Raw genomic sequence first — 20147 nt, 5'->3', positions numbered from 1 at the left:
CAGTTGCCTTTTTTTGTTTTTAATCCATGTGTTGGTCTGTACTATTGGCTTTGTAGGAGAGGTTCACAGATAAATTAAGACATCTCCATTTTCTACCCAAAGTCCCACAGCAGGAAAATATATTTGTAAGTTGCATGTTTTAGGAAATGTCATACTAAAAATATCTGTTAAGAGCACCATAATTGAGAGATCAAGCAAAAGTTCAAAACCTAAGAGGAAAGGCATTAAGTGAACAGGTCTGGAGAGGTAACATAAAATCAGTTGATTTTTTTAAAGCAGTTGTAGAATTCAGCTGTCAAAAGTACTATAGGGACTGGTTTCTCTGCAAACATTTTTAATCCAGATGAAGCTAGTAATAGGGAATAAAAGCTAGCAGTTCTCAGTGAACATTAAATTAATTAAATATATGTTAATTAACAAAAGGTATGAATGAAAATATGTTCCTCTATTCATCTCATTGTGGACACATTTAAAACCATATGAATTAGCTATGGCTCATCAAACCTTCAGTTGTAGTTGTCATAATTAGAATTGTTTTTCTTGATCTATTGTTTTTTATTAAGTTGTTTAGTACAGTTAAAACTGCCAGTGAATAAAAATAATTGCGACATGCTTTTATGGCTGCCTTGAAGGGAATTTATAGTTCAATTTTATATGTCTCTGTTGAATGCAGTTCTGTGTGTACATTCTCTTCCAACCTAATAAAAATAATAAATAAAAACTTATTATTTTTAAAATTTTAATAAAGATTTCACCAAGGCCACAGATGGGACTTTAAAAGACAACATTTGTTGTGAGTTTGATTTTATTTTCATCAATTTTTTTACTTTCGTAATGAGGTTGTAACTCATAGGTAGTGCTATTGCAGTTCTGTGTATTACTGAAATGCTAAAAGCTTCAGCTTGTTGATGGTGTGTGATTGTATTTGTTTATATGCACATATAAATGCTTTGAACATTTGAATGTGTATTTTCCCCTCTCATTCTAGTTGGATTGATCCAGAGGTTTCTTGTACTTCAGATTTACGTACCCCTGGGACAAGACTTCTCCACTGAATTGCTGTAAGATACACAGAACTTCTTTGAATGTTTTATGTGTGTTAGACATTTGATCAATTGAAGCAGTACCAACAATCATTAATTGCAAGTGGCAGTTTTTGCATTAAAGAGCAGTGACTTATATCAAGTCAGCATCAAGTAATTAAACTAATTTAATCATATTTCTTAGATATCATTATAGTCTGGCATTTCCCTAGGAAAAGAAAGCAAATTTCATCTGTTTAAGAAAATATCAAAGGATTATTATTTTGACAATAAATGACCTATAACTTGAAGAAATATATAATCCAAAAGTTTGAGATTTTTGGATTATATATTTGAATGAAGGGTGAATGAAGGGTGATGTTATGTTTTATACTGTCTGCTATTCAAAACTGTGGTTGGTCTAAAATTGATTGAAATATCTTATTTTAATAATATTTACTTTGTCTAGAAGTATTAGTCCTTCCTGTTTACATATAGACAGCTAGCAATATATTTGTTTTAAATGGAGATTGTTTAGCAAAAATGAAAATATACAACCTTTACTCAGTTGAGCTATCTATTGTGTGAGATGTTATTGAGAATGAAAATAACATTTGGTACACTTGCATAGAATTGAGTATTATTTAAGATTTTATTAATAAATTTATATATTTTAAATAAACCGTTATGTTTAAGGTATGCTATTTTCTCATTTTTCTTTGTAATTAATAGCTGTCCAAGGTCTGAGCTTAGGTTTTTATTTTCCATGCCAGAATAAATGATTTTTCTTATTAAGGAAGATGATTCTATACAGCTTTTACTAAGTAAAAGATGATTTTTTTTTCAGCAAAGCAATCAAACACACAATATTTATTAATCAAGTTCACCATCTTATATGGGATGTGTTAATGGCACCCCAAAACAATTACAACATGAAAGATCACTATCATAGGTCACCCTAACAAATAAATAACACTGAAACAGTTTGAAATATTGCAGGAATTAAAAAAATGTGATCTACAGACACAAAGTGACCACGTGCTGTTGTAAAAATGGCACTGATAGATTGCTTGACACAGGGTTGCTACAAACCTTCAACTTGTAACAAACATAATATCTGCAAAGTGCAATAAAGCAAAACTCAGTAAAACAAGGTATGCCTGTAGCTATGTAAGACATCTTTCCATTCTGGTCTAGGTAGTTCTGCATCACTCTTTTGGATGTTACACAATGTCAATCCATTGACCAAGCTGATCTATTTTCACACGTCATGTTTTCCACACTTATATTTCTTCACATTCTTCTTTTTGCTTGGAACAGGATTCTTCTTCTTATTATTATTATACTTTAAGTTCTGGTATATATGTGCAGAATGTGCAGGTTTGTTACATAGGTATACAGGTGCCATGGTGGTTTGCTGCACCCATCAACCCATCATCTACATTATTATTAGCATTTCTCCTAATGCTATCCCTCCCCTAGCCCCCCAACCCCTGATTGGCCCTGGTGTGTGATGTTCCCCTCCCTGTGTCCATGTTTTCTCATTCTTCACCTCTCACTTACGAGTGAGAACATGTGGTGTTTGGTTTCTGTTCCTATGTTAGTTTGCTGAGAGTGATGGTTTCCAGCTTCATCCATGTTCCTGCAAAGGACATGAACTCATCCTCTTTTACAGCTGCATAGTATTCCATGGTGTATATGTGCTACATTTTCTTTATCCAGTCTATCATTGATGGCATTTGGATTGGTTCCAAGTCTTTGCTATTGTGAACAGTCCCGCAATAAACATATGTGTGCATGTATCTTTATGGTGGAATGATTTATAATCCTTTGGGTATATACCCAGTAATGGAATTGCTGGGTCAAATGGTATTTCTGGTTCTAGATTCTTGAGGAATCGCCACATTATCTTCCCAGTGGTTTTATTTAGACTCTCACCAACAGGGTAAAAGCGTTCCTATTTCTCCACATCCTCTCCAGCATCTGTTTCCTGACTTTTTAATGATTGCCATTCTAACTGGCATGAGATGATATCTCATTGTGGTTTTGATTTGCATTTTTCTCATGACCAGTGATGATGAGCTTTTTTTCACATATTTGTTGGCCACATAAATGTCTTCTTTTGAGAAGTATCTGTTCATATCCTTTGCCCAGTTTTTGATGGAGTTGGTTTTTTTTTTATTGTAAATTGGTTTAAGTTCCTGGTAGATTCTGGATATTAGCCCTTTGTCAGATGGATAGATTGCGAAAATTTTCTCCCATTCTGTAGGTTGCCTGTTCACTCTGATGATAATTTGTTTTGCCGTGCAGAAGCTTTTTAGTTTAATTAGATCCCGTTTGTCAATTTCGGCTTTTGTTGCCATTGCTTTTGGTGTTTTAGTCATGAAGTCTTTACCCATGCCTATGTCCTGAATGGTATTGCCTAGGTTTTCTTCTAGGGTTTGTATGGTTTTAGGTTTTACGTTTAAGTCTTTAATCCATCTTGAGTTAATTTTTGTATAAGGTGTAAGGAAGGGGTCCAGTTTCAGTATTCTGCATGTGGCTATCCAGTTTTCCCAGCACCATTTATTAAATAAGGAATCCTTTCCCCATTGCTTGTTTTTGTCAGGTTTGTCAAAGATCAGCTGGTTGTGGATGTGTAGCATTATTTCTGAGACCTCTGTTCTGTTCCATTGGTCTATATATCTGTTTTGGTACCAGCACCATGCTGTTTTGGTACCAGCACCATGCTGTTTTGGTTACTGTAGCCTTGTGGTATAGTTAGAAGTTAGATAGCATGATGCCGCCAGCTTTATTCTTTTTGCTTAGGATTGTCTTGGCTATATGGGCTTTTTTTTGGTTCCACATGAAATTTAAAGTAGTTTTTTCCAATTCTGTGAAGAAAGTCATTGGTAGCTTGATGGGGATGACATTGAATCTATAAATTACCTTGGGCAGTATAGCCATTTTCACAATATTGATTCTTCCTATCCATGAGAATGGAATTTTTTCCATTTGTTTGTGTCCTCTCTTATTTCCTTGAGCAATGGTTTGTAGTTCTCCTTGAAGAGGTCCTTCACATCCCTTGTAAGTTGTATTCCGAGGTATTTTGTTCTCTTTGTAGCTGTTATGAATGGGAGTTCACTCATGATTTGGCTCTCTGTTTGTCTGTTACTGGTGTATAGGAGTGCTTATGATTTTTGCACATTGATTTTGTATCCTGAGACTTTGCTGAAGTTGGTTATCAGCTTAAGTTTTTGGACTGAGATGATAGGGTTTTCTAAATATGCAATCATGTCATCTGCAAGCAGAGACAATTTTACTTCCTCTCTCCATATTTGAATACCCTTTATTTCTTTCTCTTGCCTGGTTTCTGTGGCCAGAACTACCAATACTGTGTTGAGTAAGAGTGATGAGAGGGCATCCTTGTCTTGTGCCAGTTTTCAAAGGGAATGATTCCAGTTTTTGGCCATTCGGTATTATATTGGCTATGGGTTTGTCATAAATAGCTCTTATTATTTTGAGATACATTCCACCAATACCTAGTTTATTGAGAGCTTTTAGCATGAAGGGGTGTTGAATTGTATCGAAGGCCTTTTCTGCATCTGTTGAGATCATGAGGTGTTTGTCATTGGTTCTATTTATGTGATGGATTGTGTTGATTGATTTGCCTCTGTTGAACCAGCCTTGCATCCCAGGGATGAAGCCGACTTGATTGCGGTGGATAAGCTTTTTGCATCAATGTTCATCAGGGATATTGGCCTGAAATTTTCTTTTTTTGTTTTGTCTCTGTCAGATTTTGGTATCAGGCTGATGCTGGCCTCATAAAATGAGTTAGGGAGGAGTCCCTTTTTTTCTATTGTTTGGAATAGTTTCAGAAGAACTCATACCAGCTCCTCTTTATACCTCTGGTAGAATTTGACTGTGAATCTCTCTGGTCCTGGGCTTTCTTTGGTTGGTAGGGTATTAATTACTTCCTCAATTTCAGGACTTGTTATTAGTCTACTCAGGGATTAAACTTCTTCCTGGTTTAGTCTTGGAAGGTTGTATGTGTCCAGGAATTTATTCATTTCTTCTAGATTTTCTAGTTTTTTGTTTTTTGTGTTTTTTTTGCATAGAGGTGTTTATAGTATTCTCTGATGGTAGTTTGTATTTCTGTGGGATCAGTGGTAAAATCCCCTTTATCATTTTTTATTGTGTTTGTTTGATTCTTCTGTCTTTTCTTCTTTATTAGTCTGACTAGTGATCTGTCTATTTTGTTAATCTTTTCAAAAAACCAGCTCCTGGAGTCATTGATATTTTGAAGGGTTCTTCATCTCTCTATCTCCTTCAGTTCTGCTCTGATCTTAGTTATTTCTTGCCTTCTGCTAGCTTTTGAATTTGTTCGCTCACACTTCTCTAGTTCTTTTAATTGTGATCTTAGGGTGTCAATTTTAGATCTTTCCCACTTTCTGATGTGGGCATTGAGTGCTGTAAATTTAATTCTAAACACTGCTTTAGCTGTGTTTCAGAGATTCTGGTGTGTTGTGTCTTTGTTCTCATTGGTTTCAAAGAGCTTATTTATTTCTGTCTTGATTTTGTTATTTATCCAGTAGTCATTCAAGAGCAGGTTGTTCAGTTTCCATGTAGTTGTGTGGTTTTGAGTGAGTTTCTTAATCCTGAATTCTAATTTGATTGCACTGTGGTCTGAGAGACTGTGTTATGATTTCCATTCTTTTGCATTTGCTGAGGAATGTTTTACTTCCTATTATGTGGTCAATTTTAGAATAAGTGCAATGTGGTGCTGAGAAGAATGTATATTCTGTTGATTTGGAGTGGAGAGTTCTGTAGATGTCTATTAGGTCTGCTTGGACCAGAGTTGAGTTCAAGTCCTAAATATCCTTGTTAATTTTCTGTCTCATTGATCTGTCTAATATTGACAGTAGGGTGTTAAAGTCTCCCACTATTATTGTGTGGAGTCTAAGTCTCTTTGTTGGTCTCTAAGAACTTGCTTTATGAATCTGGGTGCTCCTGTATTAGGTGCATATATATTTAGGATAGTTAGCTCTTCTTGTTGCGTTGATCCCTTCACCATTATGTAATGTCCTTCTTTGTCTTTTTTGATCTTTGATGGTTTAAAGTCTGTTTTATCAGAGACTAGGATTGCAACCCCTGCTTTTTTTTCTTTCCATTTGCTTGGTAAATATTCCTCCATCCCTTTATTTTGAGCCTGTGTGTGTCTTTACATGTTAGATGGGTCTGCTGAATACAGCACACTGATGGTTCTTGACTCTTTATCCAATTTGCCAGTCTGTGTCTTAATTGGGGGCATTTAGCTTGTTTACAGTTAAGGTTAATATTGTTATGTGTGAATTTGATCCTGTCATTATAATGCTAGCTGGTTATTTTGCTCGTTAGGTGATGCAATTTCTTCATAGTGTCAATGATCTTTATAATTTGGTACGTTTTTGCAGTGGCTGGTTCCAGTTTTTCCTTTCCATATTTAATGTTTCCTCAAGGAGCTCTTGTAAGGCAGGCCTTGTGGTGGCAACATCTCTCAGCATTTGCTTGTCTGTAGAGAATTTTATTTCCCCTTTGCTTATGAAGCTTAGTTTGATTGGATATGAAATTCTGGGTTGAAAAGTCTTAAGAATGTTAAATATTGGCCCCCATTCTCTTCTGGCTTGTAGAGTTTCTGCAGAGAGATCCATTGTTAGTCTGATGGGCTTCCCTTTGTGGGTAATCTAACCTTTCTCTCTGGCTGCCCTTAACATTTTTTCCTTCATTTCAGCCTTGGAGAATCTGACAATTATGTGTCTTGGGATTGCTCTTCTGGAGGAGTATCTTTGTGGCATTCTCTGTATTTCCTGAATTTGAATGTTGGCCTGTCTTGCTAGGTTGGGGAAGTTCTCCTGGATAATATCCTGAAGAGTGTTTTCCAACTTGATTCCATTCTCCCCATCACTTTCAGGTACACCAATCAAACATAGGTTTGGGCTTTTCACATAGTCTCATGTTTTTGGAGGCTCTTTTCATTCGTTTTCATTCTTTTTTCTCTAATCTTGTCTTCATACTTTATTTCCTTAAGTTGATCTTCAATCTCTGATATCCTTTCTTTTGCTTGAACGATTTGGCTCTTAATAGTTGTATACAGTTCACGAAGTTCTTGTGCTGTGTTTTTCAGTTCCGTCAGGTCATTTATGTTCTTCTCTAAATGGGTTATTCTAGATAGCAATTCCTCTAACCTTTTTTCAAGGTTCTTAGCTTCCTTGCATTGGGTTAGAAACATGCTCCTTTAGCTCGAAGGAATTTGTTATTACCCACCTTCTCAAGCCTACTTCTGTCAATTCATCAAACTCTTTCTCCATCCAGTTTTATTCCCTTGCTGGCAAGGAGTTGTGATCCTTTGGAGGAGAAGAGGCATTCTGGTTTTTGGAATTTTCAGCCTTTTGCGCTTGTTGGTGACCTTCAGATGGGGTTTTTGTGTGGACATCCTTTTTGTTGATGTTGATGCTATTCCTTTCTGTTTGTTAGTTTTTATTCTAACAGTCAGACCCCTCTGCTGCATGTCTGCTGGAGTTTGCTGGTGGTCCACTTCAGACCCTGTTTGCCTGGGTATCACCAGTGGAGGCTGCAGAACAGCAAAGATTGCTGCCTGTTCCTTCCTCTGGGAGCTTCATCCCAGAGGGGCACTTGCCAGATGCCAGCTGGAGCTCTCCTGTATGAGCATCTGTTGACCCCTGCTGGGAGGTGTCTCCTAGTCAGGAGGTACAGGGGTCAGGGACCCACTTGAGGAGGCAGTCTGTCCCTTAGCAGAGCTCGAGCGCAGTGCTGGGAGAGCCACTGCTCTCATCAGAGCCAGCAGGTAGGAACGTTTAAGTCTGCTGAAGCTGTGCCCACAGCCGTCCCTTCCCCCAGGTGCTCCATCCCAGGAGGATGGGAGTTTTATCTGTAAGTGCCTGACTGGGGCTGCTGCCTTTCTTTTGGAGATGCCCTGCCTGGAGAGGAGGAATCTAGAGAGGCAGTCCGGCTTCAGAAGCTTTGCCCAGCGGCAGTGGTCTCTGCCCAGTTCGAATTTCCAGGTGGCTTTGTTTTCACTGTGAGGGGAAACCACCTACTCAAGCCTCACTAATGGTGGACACCCCTTCTCCCACCAAGCTCGAGTGTCCCAGATTGACTTTAGACTGCTGTGCTGGCAGCGAGAATTTCGAGCCAGTGGATCTTAGCTTGCTGGGCTCTATGGGGGTGGGATCCGCTGAGCCAGACCACTTGGCTCCCTGGCTTCAGTCCCCTTTCCCGGGGAGTGAATGGTTGTGTCTCACTGGCGTTCCAGGTGCCACTGGGGTATGAAAAAAACTCTGCAGCTATCTCGGTGTTTGCCCAAATGGCTGCCCAGTTTTGTGCCTGAAACCTAGGGCCCTGGTGGTGTAGGCACCCAAGGAAATCTGGTCTGCAGGTTGCAAAGACCATGAGAAAAGTGTAAAAAATCTGGGCTGGAATGCTTCATTTCTCATGGCACAGTCCCTCACAGCTTCCCTTGGCTAGGGGAAGGAGTTCCCCAAACCCTTGTGCTTCCCGGGTGAGGCGACACCCTACCCTGCTTTGGCTCACCCTCCGTGGACTACACCCTTTGTACAACCAGTCTCAATGAGATGAGCCGGGTACCTCAGTTGGAAATGTAGAAGTTACCTGCCTTCTGGGTTGATCTCGCTGGGAGCTGTAGACCGGAGCTGTTCCTATTCAGCCATATTGCCAGCCACCTCATAAAAGATGATTTTATACTACTTTTACTAAGTAAGTTTGGTGCAAACTAAGAAGAAAGAAGAACTTTGTTAATAAAGTGAGAGTAACATAAATTTGAGGTTATTCATTTAGTTTATATGAATTTGGATATTAATGATTTGTTTATATGTTGTTAACATATGAATTTTAGCTATCAATATACAATCTTCTCGGGTGATAAAAGATAGATGGAACAATTTATGCCTTTGTTTTATTCAACCTTAAATCTCAGTAGACTTTTTACTGAGATCTTCTTTCATCATCTGCCATGGTCACTAGGTTTCTTTAAAATAGCTCTTAGAGTAACAGGAACAAAGCATTGTTTGATGCACTCACATATCGCTTTCTGGTTCTACAGAAAAAGCATTTTCAAGACTCCAAAGGCATGCTAAAGGTAGAGGGGATCACACAAAGCTTTATTTTCAGTGTAGGCAAAAGTGGTTCCTGCCAAATGGAAGAAGGTAAATTATGTTTTATTTTTAAGCTCCTTAACAACCCATAGAATCCCATATAGGCGCACTTATTCTTCTTATCTCCCTATCAGAAGCAGTAGTGAGGGTGCTGGTAGTTGGCCTTTTGATCAAAGTTGTACAAGACACTTGGCTGAACCTTAGAACAGAATCTTTTGCCAATGAGCCCTCTTTTTCTATGCAAAATCAAGCTTCGTTTGTGCCCCAAACTCTAGAGCTTATTACTTTAGCCAAGGCAATATACTGTCTTAACTAATTTAAAAAAAAAAAAACTTGAAGCTTTAATTGTTGAGAAATCAATGAGTATCTTAGGTTTAACTTAGTCCTAGCCAGAGAGCAGTTGATATCTAAGTAAACCTGATGACGTCTTTGTTACCCTATTACTGATGCTCTTGACCTATTTAAGGAAAGGAAAACATTTCGAGGGGTGTTGGGGATGATGACTAGTTTTTAAATTCAGTTGACTATAGAAATAGATTCCCTTGTTTTCATATCTGCATGGAAAAACATTTCGATTTTCCAAATGGTTTCAGTTTTATAGTTTTAACAAAGTAAATGTCTTATGGATTAAAGATCAAAATTATTAAATAACATGGGGAAGACATTCTCTCTCCTGACCTTGGGGATTTATCAGATTGTGAGAAAATATACTAACTCTGTATTTGAATTTGTTGCTTATAGACAATCAAAATATAGTGCTGTTTTAGGAAGTAATGACAGCGATCATGTTTTTACAAGAAGGAAAGTGGAATAATAAGTATGGATTGTCTTTCTGTGCATTGCTGCACTGTTTTTCCCCCCCTTAAATGAAAGGGCTTTCTTTCAGCACCCTCAGTGTTTTACTGTGTTTCTGGCAGCGTAGCTCTAGGCTATTTTAAATAATACATTTCTCTAACAAGCTTGGAAAGTCACATAACAGAAAGGTATCTGGCTTCTAAAATTTTTCATTGTCAGAATGGGAGAGGCATTTTGTTTCATAAAGATACGTTTATACATCAAGAAGTCTTCATAAGTGAAGTCTTGCCAGCTGGTTTACAAATTTAGTCATCATTTCCTCAGCATCTCTCTATGTCTCCCATGCCTGCTGGATGAGTATGCATATGGGATAGTTGGGGCTTGAGAACCAGCAACAGTTCTGCTTGAGGAATTACTCGTTCATTCAGTCGATAGGTAATTGAATTCCTCTTATTTTCAGGCATTGTGTTAGGCATGGGGGATTTGATATACCTCGAATTTGTATACTTCTCCCCACACTTGCTACTGTCCTCCTAGTCCCAAACCACCATCACATTTGTCTGCTGTATTCTTAGAGCTTCCCAGTGAACTTCCAGCTTCTTCTCTTGTCCTCTTTCATTCTAGTCTCCAGACTGAAGTAGAGTGGTCTTTCTAAAAACCAGCTGAAGTTCCCATTGAACTGAGGATAAACTCCCAACTCACAATACTCCTGGGTGTTCTGGTCTCACCTCTCCCTTCTCATCTCATAGCACTCACTCTGCTGGAAGCTCACAGTTTGGCTGCCAGCCTGCTTCTTTCCTTCCTCACGTACCAGGTGAAGTCCCGTGCACAGTGGTTTCTGTTCCCATCTCTTTGCCTGACTAACTCCTCCTCTTCAGCCTCCTCATCTCAGCTTAAGTGTCCCTTCTTCAGAAAGCCCTTTTATGATTTTCCCCCAACTAAATGAGGTTCATCTCTTCTGCCTTTTCTAGCACCCCTTTCTTTTCCTTCATTACAACTGTAACAGTTTATAATTATTATATGGTTATTTAATTATCTGTCTTTTTGAGTGGACTTCAAGTTTCATGAAGACATGGAGGCTGTTCTATTCAGCTTGATATCCCAGCACCCAACACAAGGCATGACACATAATAGGCTCTGAAATACGGACATACGGGCAGAAGGATGGGTAGACTAATGAATGAAGGGAGAAGCAGCACCCAGTCTCTGTCCTCAGAGGTTACTCTGTGAATGAAAGATCTATTTAAAAGGAAATTTAAATACATATTGATGAATGTTATGATGACATAAGAGCAAGACCTGTGGGGAACATATGAAGTGTTATGGGGAAGTAAGATTATAGGCTGGGAACTGGACAGATCTGTAGGCAAATTCTGCTTTATCTCTGTGGGACTTTGGTCAAATTACTTAACCTGCCTCACCCTATAGGGTGAGAGTAATAATACCTCACAGGTCTGTCATAAGCATTAAATGAGAAAACTAACGTAAAGTAATAATAATGGCTAACATTAAACACTTATGACATATCAGCATTATTCTAAGCACTTTAATTGTTTTAGCTCAATTACTCCTCAGAATTAGCCTGGGTGGAAGGCATAATTATTACCTCAACAGAGGTAATACCTCTGTTTTATTATTTGAGGGAACTGAAACCTAGAAAGGATAAGGAACTTGCCAGCTACTAACTCTTAGAGCCAAAATTCAAACATGTAGTCTAAATCTAGAACCTATGCTCTGTACCCCCTTGCCAGGCTGCCTTACTTGTAAATATTGTTATTTTTCTATTTGACTATACATATATGTGTAAGTAGTAGATATATAGTAAATGTTTTATTTGAATTTTAGTATAAGTTGAAAGAGCTAAGCCTTTTATGTCTTCTCAAGGGGCTTCTCATACGACAATTTTGTCCGTAGAGTTTCAGGAAGGAAAGGTCTTTCTTTCATGCTGAGATATTTCTATCTTTATCTTTATAAGAGCTAAATGCCTGCGAATTAAAGGAAGGACTTTACTCAAACCTTTATTTTATTTGCATTTTGCATCCCAAAGGTGATGAATTCATTTTAGACTTTTTAAAATGAAAACTAGGAAACAACTTTACCTCTTCTTTATTGATTTCTCTTTTTTTCTTTAAGATCAAAAATTATATTATTCAGGATCATACGCCTGTGGATAAGGTTGTTTCAGATCTTCATGACCTGACCAGCCATTATCTAAGCACATTACATTTTGCATGTGGAGCAAAGGGAGTGTTTATTGTACTAACACATAGTATGGTGAGCAGTGAAGTAATGGAATTCTCTCATTTTCAGGGTCGAGGTGTCAACCCACAAAAGACTTCCTTGCTTTTTACAAAAATCATCTTGACTTGCTTATTTCATAATATTAGTGGCAGTTTTCTTTTCCAAAATATTTTAGTGTAACTGTGTCTAACAGTTTCACTTGAAGGTAAAACAACAGGTTTTAAAATTTATTTTATTTTTGGTGCTTTCCAAACTGCATCTTCAAGGCACTGGGAGGCCCGTGGCTTCCCTGTGTGGTTTGCTAGGTGTTTCAGAGCCTGGGGGCAGACATCTGGTGCACAGGAGGAACACTATGAACCTGAGCTCTTAGAAAACAACCAACCACATCTTTAAATAGAAATTCATTTTCCTCTATTTGATGCTGCCAATCACACTAAATGATTTGGGGATATTACATTTTTGACAGGAATTGTATTCATTTTCTGAATATTGTTGAGCTGCATTAATTCCTTTTTCTATCCTGATTTTGTCATTATCTCAATGAATTTTGAGAGACATTTTGTACTGTTGTGCCTCTAGTGAATTGACGTTATTTTTCTCATTTTCATGCAGTTCAGTAAGTGCTTTTTCAATAAATGGGTTGAAAACCCTGAGACCCTGTGGTGGGCATCATGTGCTGTTTGGAGAGGTTAGAATTCTTAGCCCTTGGGTCGTGGAGAATATTATTGCTGTGTACAAGCTTTCACGTGTTGACCCCTTAGCTGTTTGAAGTATTACTTGCATTTGGAATCTGATAAAGGTTGAAAGCAAAAGTTAAATTCTTTAAAAAAGAAAAAAAAACCCTAAAAGTGTACCTTGTCCTTAGAAATTTTAACTGATCCTTTGTGATCCTTGCATGGCAGTATCCTGAATTTGAAATTGTATCTGAATGGAGTTTAATGATTTTAACGTGGAATTCAATATAGAATTTATGATGCTCATTCCAGAGTTTTTATCTTTTCCTTTTGCTGTGCTTCCTAGTTGTGTGGCTTTGGACTCAGCACTTTAATCTGGTGTTTCCATTTCCTCACAGTAAATGGTAATGTGAACTCTTTTATTTTAATGGCCGGAGTTAATTGAAGACATTGGTCTTTTTCTAAGAATTTTAGGGAGTTTAGGTCCGTGTAGACCTCAAAGTTTCCTTTTTCATTTCTATAATATGGAAAATTGGACATCCTTCCAAACAAAGCTTTAGCCTCAAGCTAATTTAATGAAAGTTACTCTTACGTTACTTTTTCCGTACTGCTACTAGTGAGCTAGACAAAGAGGTCGGAAAATAAATCTAATAGAAGTTTCAGAGTCTTCTACCCTATTGAATTTTGCTCCTACCTTTCCTTCTTCAGTGACATTGGAGACAGTAGGCTCCTTTGAAACTTTAAACTAAGTAAAGTGAATATGGCCTCACAGCTGCAGACCTGATCTTTTCATATGTCATTGGTCTTCTTCAGCCTCTTTAAAGCCACTGGAGTTGAGAGAATACCTAAATTTGATATCTTTAGGTCACAATGACATTAGTGAGAGCTTTTGAGATTGTATCCATTTAACTACGCACAACTCTTTCTGTGGAAAATTTGCTTTCTTATCTTTTTGGTCATTCAGTGCCTTCCTTTAAAGAAAATAGTGATTGCTTTGTAGCATTTTAAGTTATTTGTAAAAGAGATATTAACCAAATGCAAAGAATTATTATGTTATCCAGTGAAATATTTTATGTCACCAAGGGAATACATCTCTAAACTATGCATTGAGAACTAGACAACAATGGCCAGTAGTAGCTCTTTTTTAAACTAGAAGTATTGTACACTAAAGTGGCAATAACATTTCATTAATATTTTGAACACATCTCATGGCTAATTTCAATTTCTATTTTTTCTTTTTAAAATCATCAGTATTTAAATCTCATTATTTTAATTATGTCAAATTAAATGTACTTGCATAATCAGTATATTTTGTTACATGCATTAGTAAAGAGAGCACTTTAAGATACTTTGCATTCTGACTTTCTTAATATATTAAATTTGCATGCCTTAAAATAGGTTTTATGTGGAAGTTTTTGATAACATATGTGGTAAGTATATAAATCAGATGCATATCCTTTATCTATTAAACATATGTTTATGAAAAGTTTTTTTTTCCTGTTTCTTAGTTTGGTTCATTTTGCTTTTCTAAATTATTTTTACAATACTCTTTAAACAAACTAGATGTATGTTCAAAGCTAAAAGAAAAGAAAAGAAAAAATGCACATATACAAATATTTGGAAGTTTTTTTACTATGTAAAACAAAATAATAAAAGGCCATACATTTGTTAAGCCACTGTGCAGTTAAATGTTTGTCATATCAATTTTCAGGGCACAAGTCAGGGTCCTGTGATGGGTCAGATTATAGACTTGGGAGTTACTGGCTCTACCACTTATTAGCATGGTGACCTGGGGTAAATTCCTGAACATCTTTGTATGTCAAAGCCTCATCTGTACAATGGGGGTGATATTTATATGTGTTTTTTGGGTAGTTAAGAGGGTTAAATTCAATAATGCCAAATTCTAAGTGCACAGTATATTTTAATTTATAATTTTTGTATTCTTTCAATATAGATAAGAGTACATTGCTATTTAATTTTTAAATTGTTCTTCTGAAACATTTTGAGACAAACTGGGCATGTCTGCTTTCCTTGTGAAATTTTCATGCTACTTGTCCCTAAAGACAGATGGAAAAGCAGCTTTTTCTTGGCAGCCTGCTTGACTATTGACTTATGCAAGTTCTCTATTTGGAAAGAAATGGTTGGCATAAACATGAAGAAAAAAGTGATTGCTATTGTTTTGGTATGGATGCTAGTTATTTATTTAAAAGACAACTGCAAGAAGTCCTGGCATCAGAGTCCTGGTATGAAGGGAGTTACAGGTGACCAGACCAAGTGTAGAACCACAGATAGAAATGTTCAACTGTGAAGAAGCAGGACCTAGGAAAAATAGATAAACGGTAGACTTCCAGTGACTTAATGCATAATAAATGGGGCTTTCCCATTTTCCACTGCCCCTGTTTGCCTTCACTAACAGTGATGATTGAAGACAATTCATAGCAAATCACAGATCCTCCAAATGCACTCCCTTTTTTGATATGGCAGTGCCAGGTAGATATGTTTCTTCGATGCCATGATATGTAGCTCACTTTTTTTCCTTTGGTCAAGAGAAATGTCTCCCTGGTTTAGTTCTTCTTCCCTTTCACTGTATTTCATTTTTATTCTGGTAGTTAATTAAATTTATTGTTAGCAATTCAAGTATATCATGGCATCTTATGAAGTCATTTGGCTTTAATAAGTTGGCTAGTTGTAAATACAAGAAGAATCCCCCTTTGGGAAGGACTGGTATCTCTAAGGTTCCTGATTTCTGTATTTTTTTTTCCTCATAAATTGTGAAGTTTCTGATTTGGATGTAAAAATATCTCAGATTCTTTGGATTCATAGAAATGACTGATAGAATGGCATACATGTAGTAAATTACAAATATCTTATAATAGCACTTATACATGTCTGTTATGGCATTTATTACATAATGGTCTTATTATCTAGACATCTCAGCAACCAACTCTCCACCTCCAAATAGACCATGAGATCTTGAGGGGCCAGAGCACTTAGATCCCAATGAAGCTGCTATTGAACTTCCCATTTCTAAGGCCCATTTGTAAAAGACATTGCCCAGATATTATAATAGACATCAGTAGAGTTCATTGGACTTTAGACTGGTTATAGTATAGTACCTATCATGGTAGTACATGATCAGTAAATGTTAATTTCCTTCTTTTAGTAGTTTTCTAATTCTTTGCATTATTAGACTTCCCTTATTTTGGCTTCAGTTTGTTCTGTGGTATACTTCTTTTGGGAGACAGAATGAAGATATGGGTGGCCTAAAATTGGTAAGGTAGTAATACTCACATTTAGAATTTCCACTCATAGAAAAGGAGTTTTGGAGCTAGCTGGAGTTAGATAATTAAAAATCATCCAATCCATTGCTTTTTAGACACTTCTGAATCCCCTCTGTTACTTCAAACAAAACAATTCATCCTCCCTTTTTTTAATCTTATGTGCATTTTGGGATGAAAATGTTTATATGTTTTATGTAAACAGGATGCCATTGCTCCCTCATAAGGTTGAAATCCACTGATATGGTTCAACCTTCTTTTTAAAATTGGGTAATAATACATAGTCAAATAAAGCTGATATTGCAATTTTCAACCACATTTAAATTCCATGTTTTAAGCTACTCTAACGTTTGTTTTTACTTTTTAAATGATCAGTATTTGAACTTTAAGTTTTAGATTTTGATCTTAGCCTGGGTCTGTGGGAAAAAAAGCAGGATTTCCTGCAGCCCAAGCTTCTTTATCCAGTTGCCCCACAAAGTTGGTGGTCACTGGGTACTCTAGGCTTCTGGATCTGATCTCAGGCACCTCTCTCTCCGTAATTCATTCCACTCCTCCTCCTTGCCATAGCCACCTTGGTTGCTGAGCACCTTAGAAGCTCTCAGCCTTTGGCTCAAGTTTTTCATCCAACCTAATCCCATGTCTCCACTTTTTGAACCCTAATCGTTCTTTAAGGTCCAACTCAAATGCATTATCTTTCATAAATACTTCCCATATCCTCCAGTTGTAGTAACGTCTGTGCTTCCTCGGTGTTCTCATAATTGTGTGCATGATTACTTTGAGGGCAGGGACTACATCTTGTCATCAGTGTAATCCCTACAGCACTTAGAAGAATTATCTGTGCATGATTGGTCCTCAGTAGTGCTTGTTATACTATATTGTACTGAAATGTGTTGATACACTGTCGATGTTGTTCTTTGATTAGAAAAAGACAGGAAAACAAACAAACAAAAAAACAAGAATTAGAGTAGAAAGCAGGTGAACAGGACTAAGAAAGTGTTCTGTTTTCCTTTTCTCAATTCTTAGTTCCCGAAAGACTAGTGACTGAGCTTTAATTTAACCTTTTAATTTGCTCTGCCATGTATAAAGTGCATTTCTCTCCACCACAGCTCTACTGGCAGAATGGTAACTATATTAAAGAATGCGTAAAGGCAGGAGAATTTAGGTAATGAATGAATTTTGTTAAAATGGTCATGTGGGTAGAAGTATATTTAAGTAAACATTTTCAAGGCCATACTAAAGCTGTCGACCACCACAGTTGACTCTTAGATAAAAACTCTGAGTTTGAGTATAAGCCTACAATAGAGGTCCCCAAAGACAACTTTAATTAAAACCAAATAGTGTGCCCTTGTTTACTAGAACACATTAGTGACCTTCGTTTTATGTCATTTCATATTAAAAAGATATTATAATAAACTATTTCAAACAATGACAGTAATGTGAAATTCTCAGTATAGTAAGTGGTTGGTTGCATTTATTAGCAGTAAGTAGGAACAACCTTTCTGTTTCATGTACATAGATGTTACCATTCTCTTTTTTTGAGGTTAAATGCCATTGATCTATAACTTGGAATGTAAACTATCTCTTAGCATTATTTAAAACCATATGTGATTATTGATATGCTACAAAGAATGATTTGAAATAAATATATGAATTCACTGTGTTTAGAAACTGACGTGTTAGCATAAACTTTTAAAAAGCTTTAGCAGCTCAATTCTCTATTATGGAGCATCTACAAATCTTATCTAATTCCCTGGTTTTTTTTTAGGAAAAATCCTGAAGCCCAGAAAAGGGATGTGACATCTCTCAGGCTGCAGTTTCTTAGTGGCAAAACCAGGACTAAAGCTCTGGACTTTTGACTCTCTAGCCTCTTTTCTTGATATCTTTCCTGCCTTTTAGTGCTTGAGTTGCAAAAAGGTGAACATGTATTATGATTTCATAATCATGGTTTATGACACTTTTAAAAAATGAATTTATTTCTGCAAGTACTTTGAACTCTCAAATGCGGAAGGTCAATTCTGTTATGATACCCCAGGTTTCTACTTCTCTCTCATTCCTCCGCTTCAAAAATCAACAGAAATAAGTCAGATTCTTTGCTTGGGTCAGGATTAGCAAGGCAAAAAACAAAGCAACTTATTTTAATGACCATTTGATTGTGAGGGTCAGATATCTATTTACATTATTTCAAGTAAAAAGATATGTACTGGAAGAACATGGAGAGATCTTAAGGAACCCAACCGCAAAAATTGGTACAGACCTCGTGGGAGGTGAGAGTTGTCAACAGGTCTCTCTCTCTCTTTGTCTCTCTCTTTCTCGCAGCTACTTTCATCTCTCATTTTGTTTGTAAGTCTGCTGCTCAGTTCTTCTGTTTCATTCTGCAGATCAGCTTTTTCTGATTTCTTGTCATTGTGTATGTGGACAATAATGGCTACCAGTACATCACTCTATCCCATCATTGTGTGACCAGGTTCAGTCTGTGTATCTGCTGGTTCAGAGATTTGAAATAAGAATCGGGACTGGTCCTTAGAGTACTTTTAAGCTAAGTGCTCTAAAGCTGGTTTCAATTTTAGAAGTTTTAAGCTGGAAGAGATTCCATAAGAAGGCAGTGTAGGCAGGGTGGGCAGATGGACTGATACACCCACTCCACTGCTCTTTAATTATAGACACTTGACAGTCACTTTAGAATTTATTTTTCTCTCAGTCACCTGCCAGTGACTTCTACAGATATTCCTGAGCCCCTCTAGTGGCATTCATGGGTAACTGGTTACTGAAATTTTTCATTATAGTCAGATCTATTATACTTTGATGCCAGTCTTGTCGTGGGTCATGTACTTTATTTACCTGGAATCCTAAGGTTATCTTAATGGTACTGTCTAAATTGTCTTAATTTAGATGCACTATGCAGTCATTTAAGCACTAAGCTATAGTTCTTTAGTGTTTCTCTAGCTAAATAATAACACTGATTAGAATGGTTGGATTTATTGAACATCTATAATACATTAGGCCAAGGAACCTGGACTGCTTCTATCTTCCATCTAGGGCCTTAGAGTCCTCTACTGGATCCTGTATATCTGGTCAGCAAGCAAAAGAAAAGAGAGCCTGGAGGAACACATGGGAAGATGTTTGGGGTCACAAATATAAAGCTGTATTTGCCAGGTTTGCTAAGATGGTTTACAAAATTTCATACATAGCTGTCTCACGTTACCTAAGAGCTACAGGTAGGATGCAGCTCTGCTTTATCTATAGGGTGAGTATGTATCTGGTCTGTGTCTTCTCATTCCAGAACCCAGATAGAACAAACAGCCCCTATCTGGGACATACTGTGCATAAGGCGAGAGCAGAAGAGGAAGAGTCTGAGCAGAACCACACAATTGAATTTAAAGCTTCTCCTCATATTTGTGTGGCACATGTTACTTCTACTTACATTCATTGGCCAGCCCAGTTAACATGGCCAAGCCTAGAATCAACAGGGCAGGGATGTATTCAGTCTCCTATGTAAAAGGGAGATAGCAAATAATCGTGAACAGTGATAATTTACTATAAACACACACACACACACACACTTCATGCAATTATCACAGCACTCTTAAAAGTGGATATTATCATTATTACACAATTTATTAATTTAACAAATATATATGAGCACCTATTGTGTTCTAGATCCTGTGGCTCTTGAGAAAACAAGAGTCAAATGAGGACTCTCCTATCCTTGTCTCTTATGCATTGGTAATGTGGGTTTATTTTATTTAAAATGTTATGACTATCAGATATACTTTATTGTAAAACAAAAAAATTCTCAAACTCTTTGGGATCAGGATCCCTCTGCACTCTTAAAAAATATTGAGATCCCAAAAGGACTTTTCTTTATGTGGGTTGTAGCTCAATATTTACCATGTTGGAAATTAACACTGAGTGATTTAAAATATATTTATTATTTAGAAATAATAATAAATCCATGACATGTTAGCATAAATACCTATAAAAACCTAT

The 20147-nt window shown here is 36.9% G+C and overlaps 1 protein-coding gene across 1 annotated transcript in view; it reads left to right on the top strand.

Moving 5' to 3' along the window:
* The window catches only part of CFAP20DC (CFAP20 domain containing), a 298458-nt gene that overhangs the window by 9459 nt on the left and 268852 nt on the right, over positions 1-20147 (top strand). Inside the window, exon 4 of the mRNA XM_001093761.5 lies at positions 989-1061. Coding sequence (XP_001093761.4) covers positions 989-1061 — 73 coding nt within the window. The remainder of the gene's footprint in view (positions 1-988; positions 1062-20147) is intronic.

Source organism: Macaca mulatta, chromosome 2 (assembly GCF_049350105.2).
Source record: "Macaca mulatta isolate MMU2019108-1 chromosome 2, T2T-MMU8v2.0, whole genome shotgun sequence".
Lineage (NCBI taxonomy): Eukaryota > Metazoa > Chordata > Mammalia > Primates > Cercopithecidae > Macaca > Macaca mulatta.
Note: the sequence above shows the minus strand (reverse complement) of the source record. Positions and strands in the feature narration are given on the sequence as shown.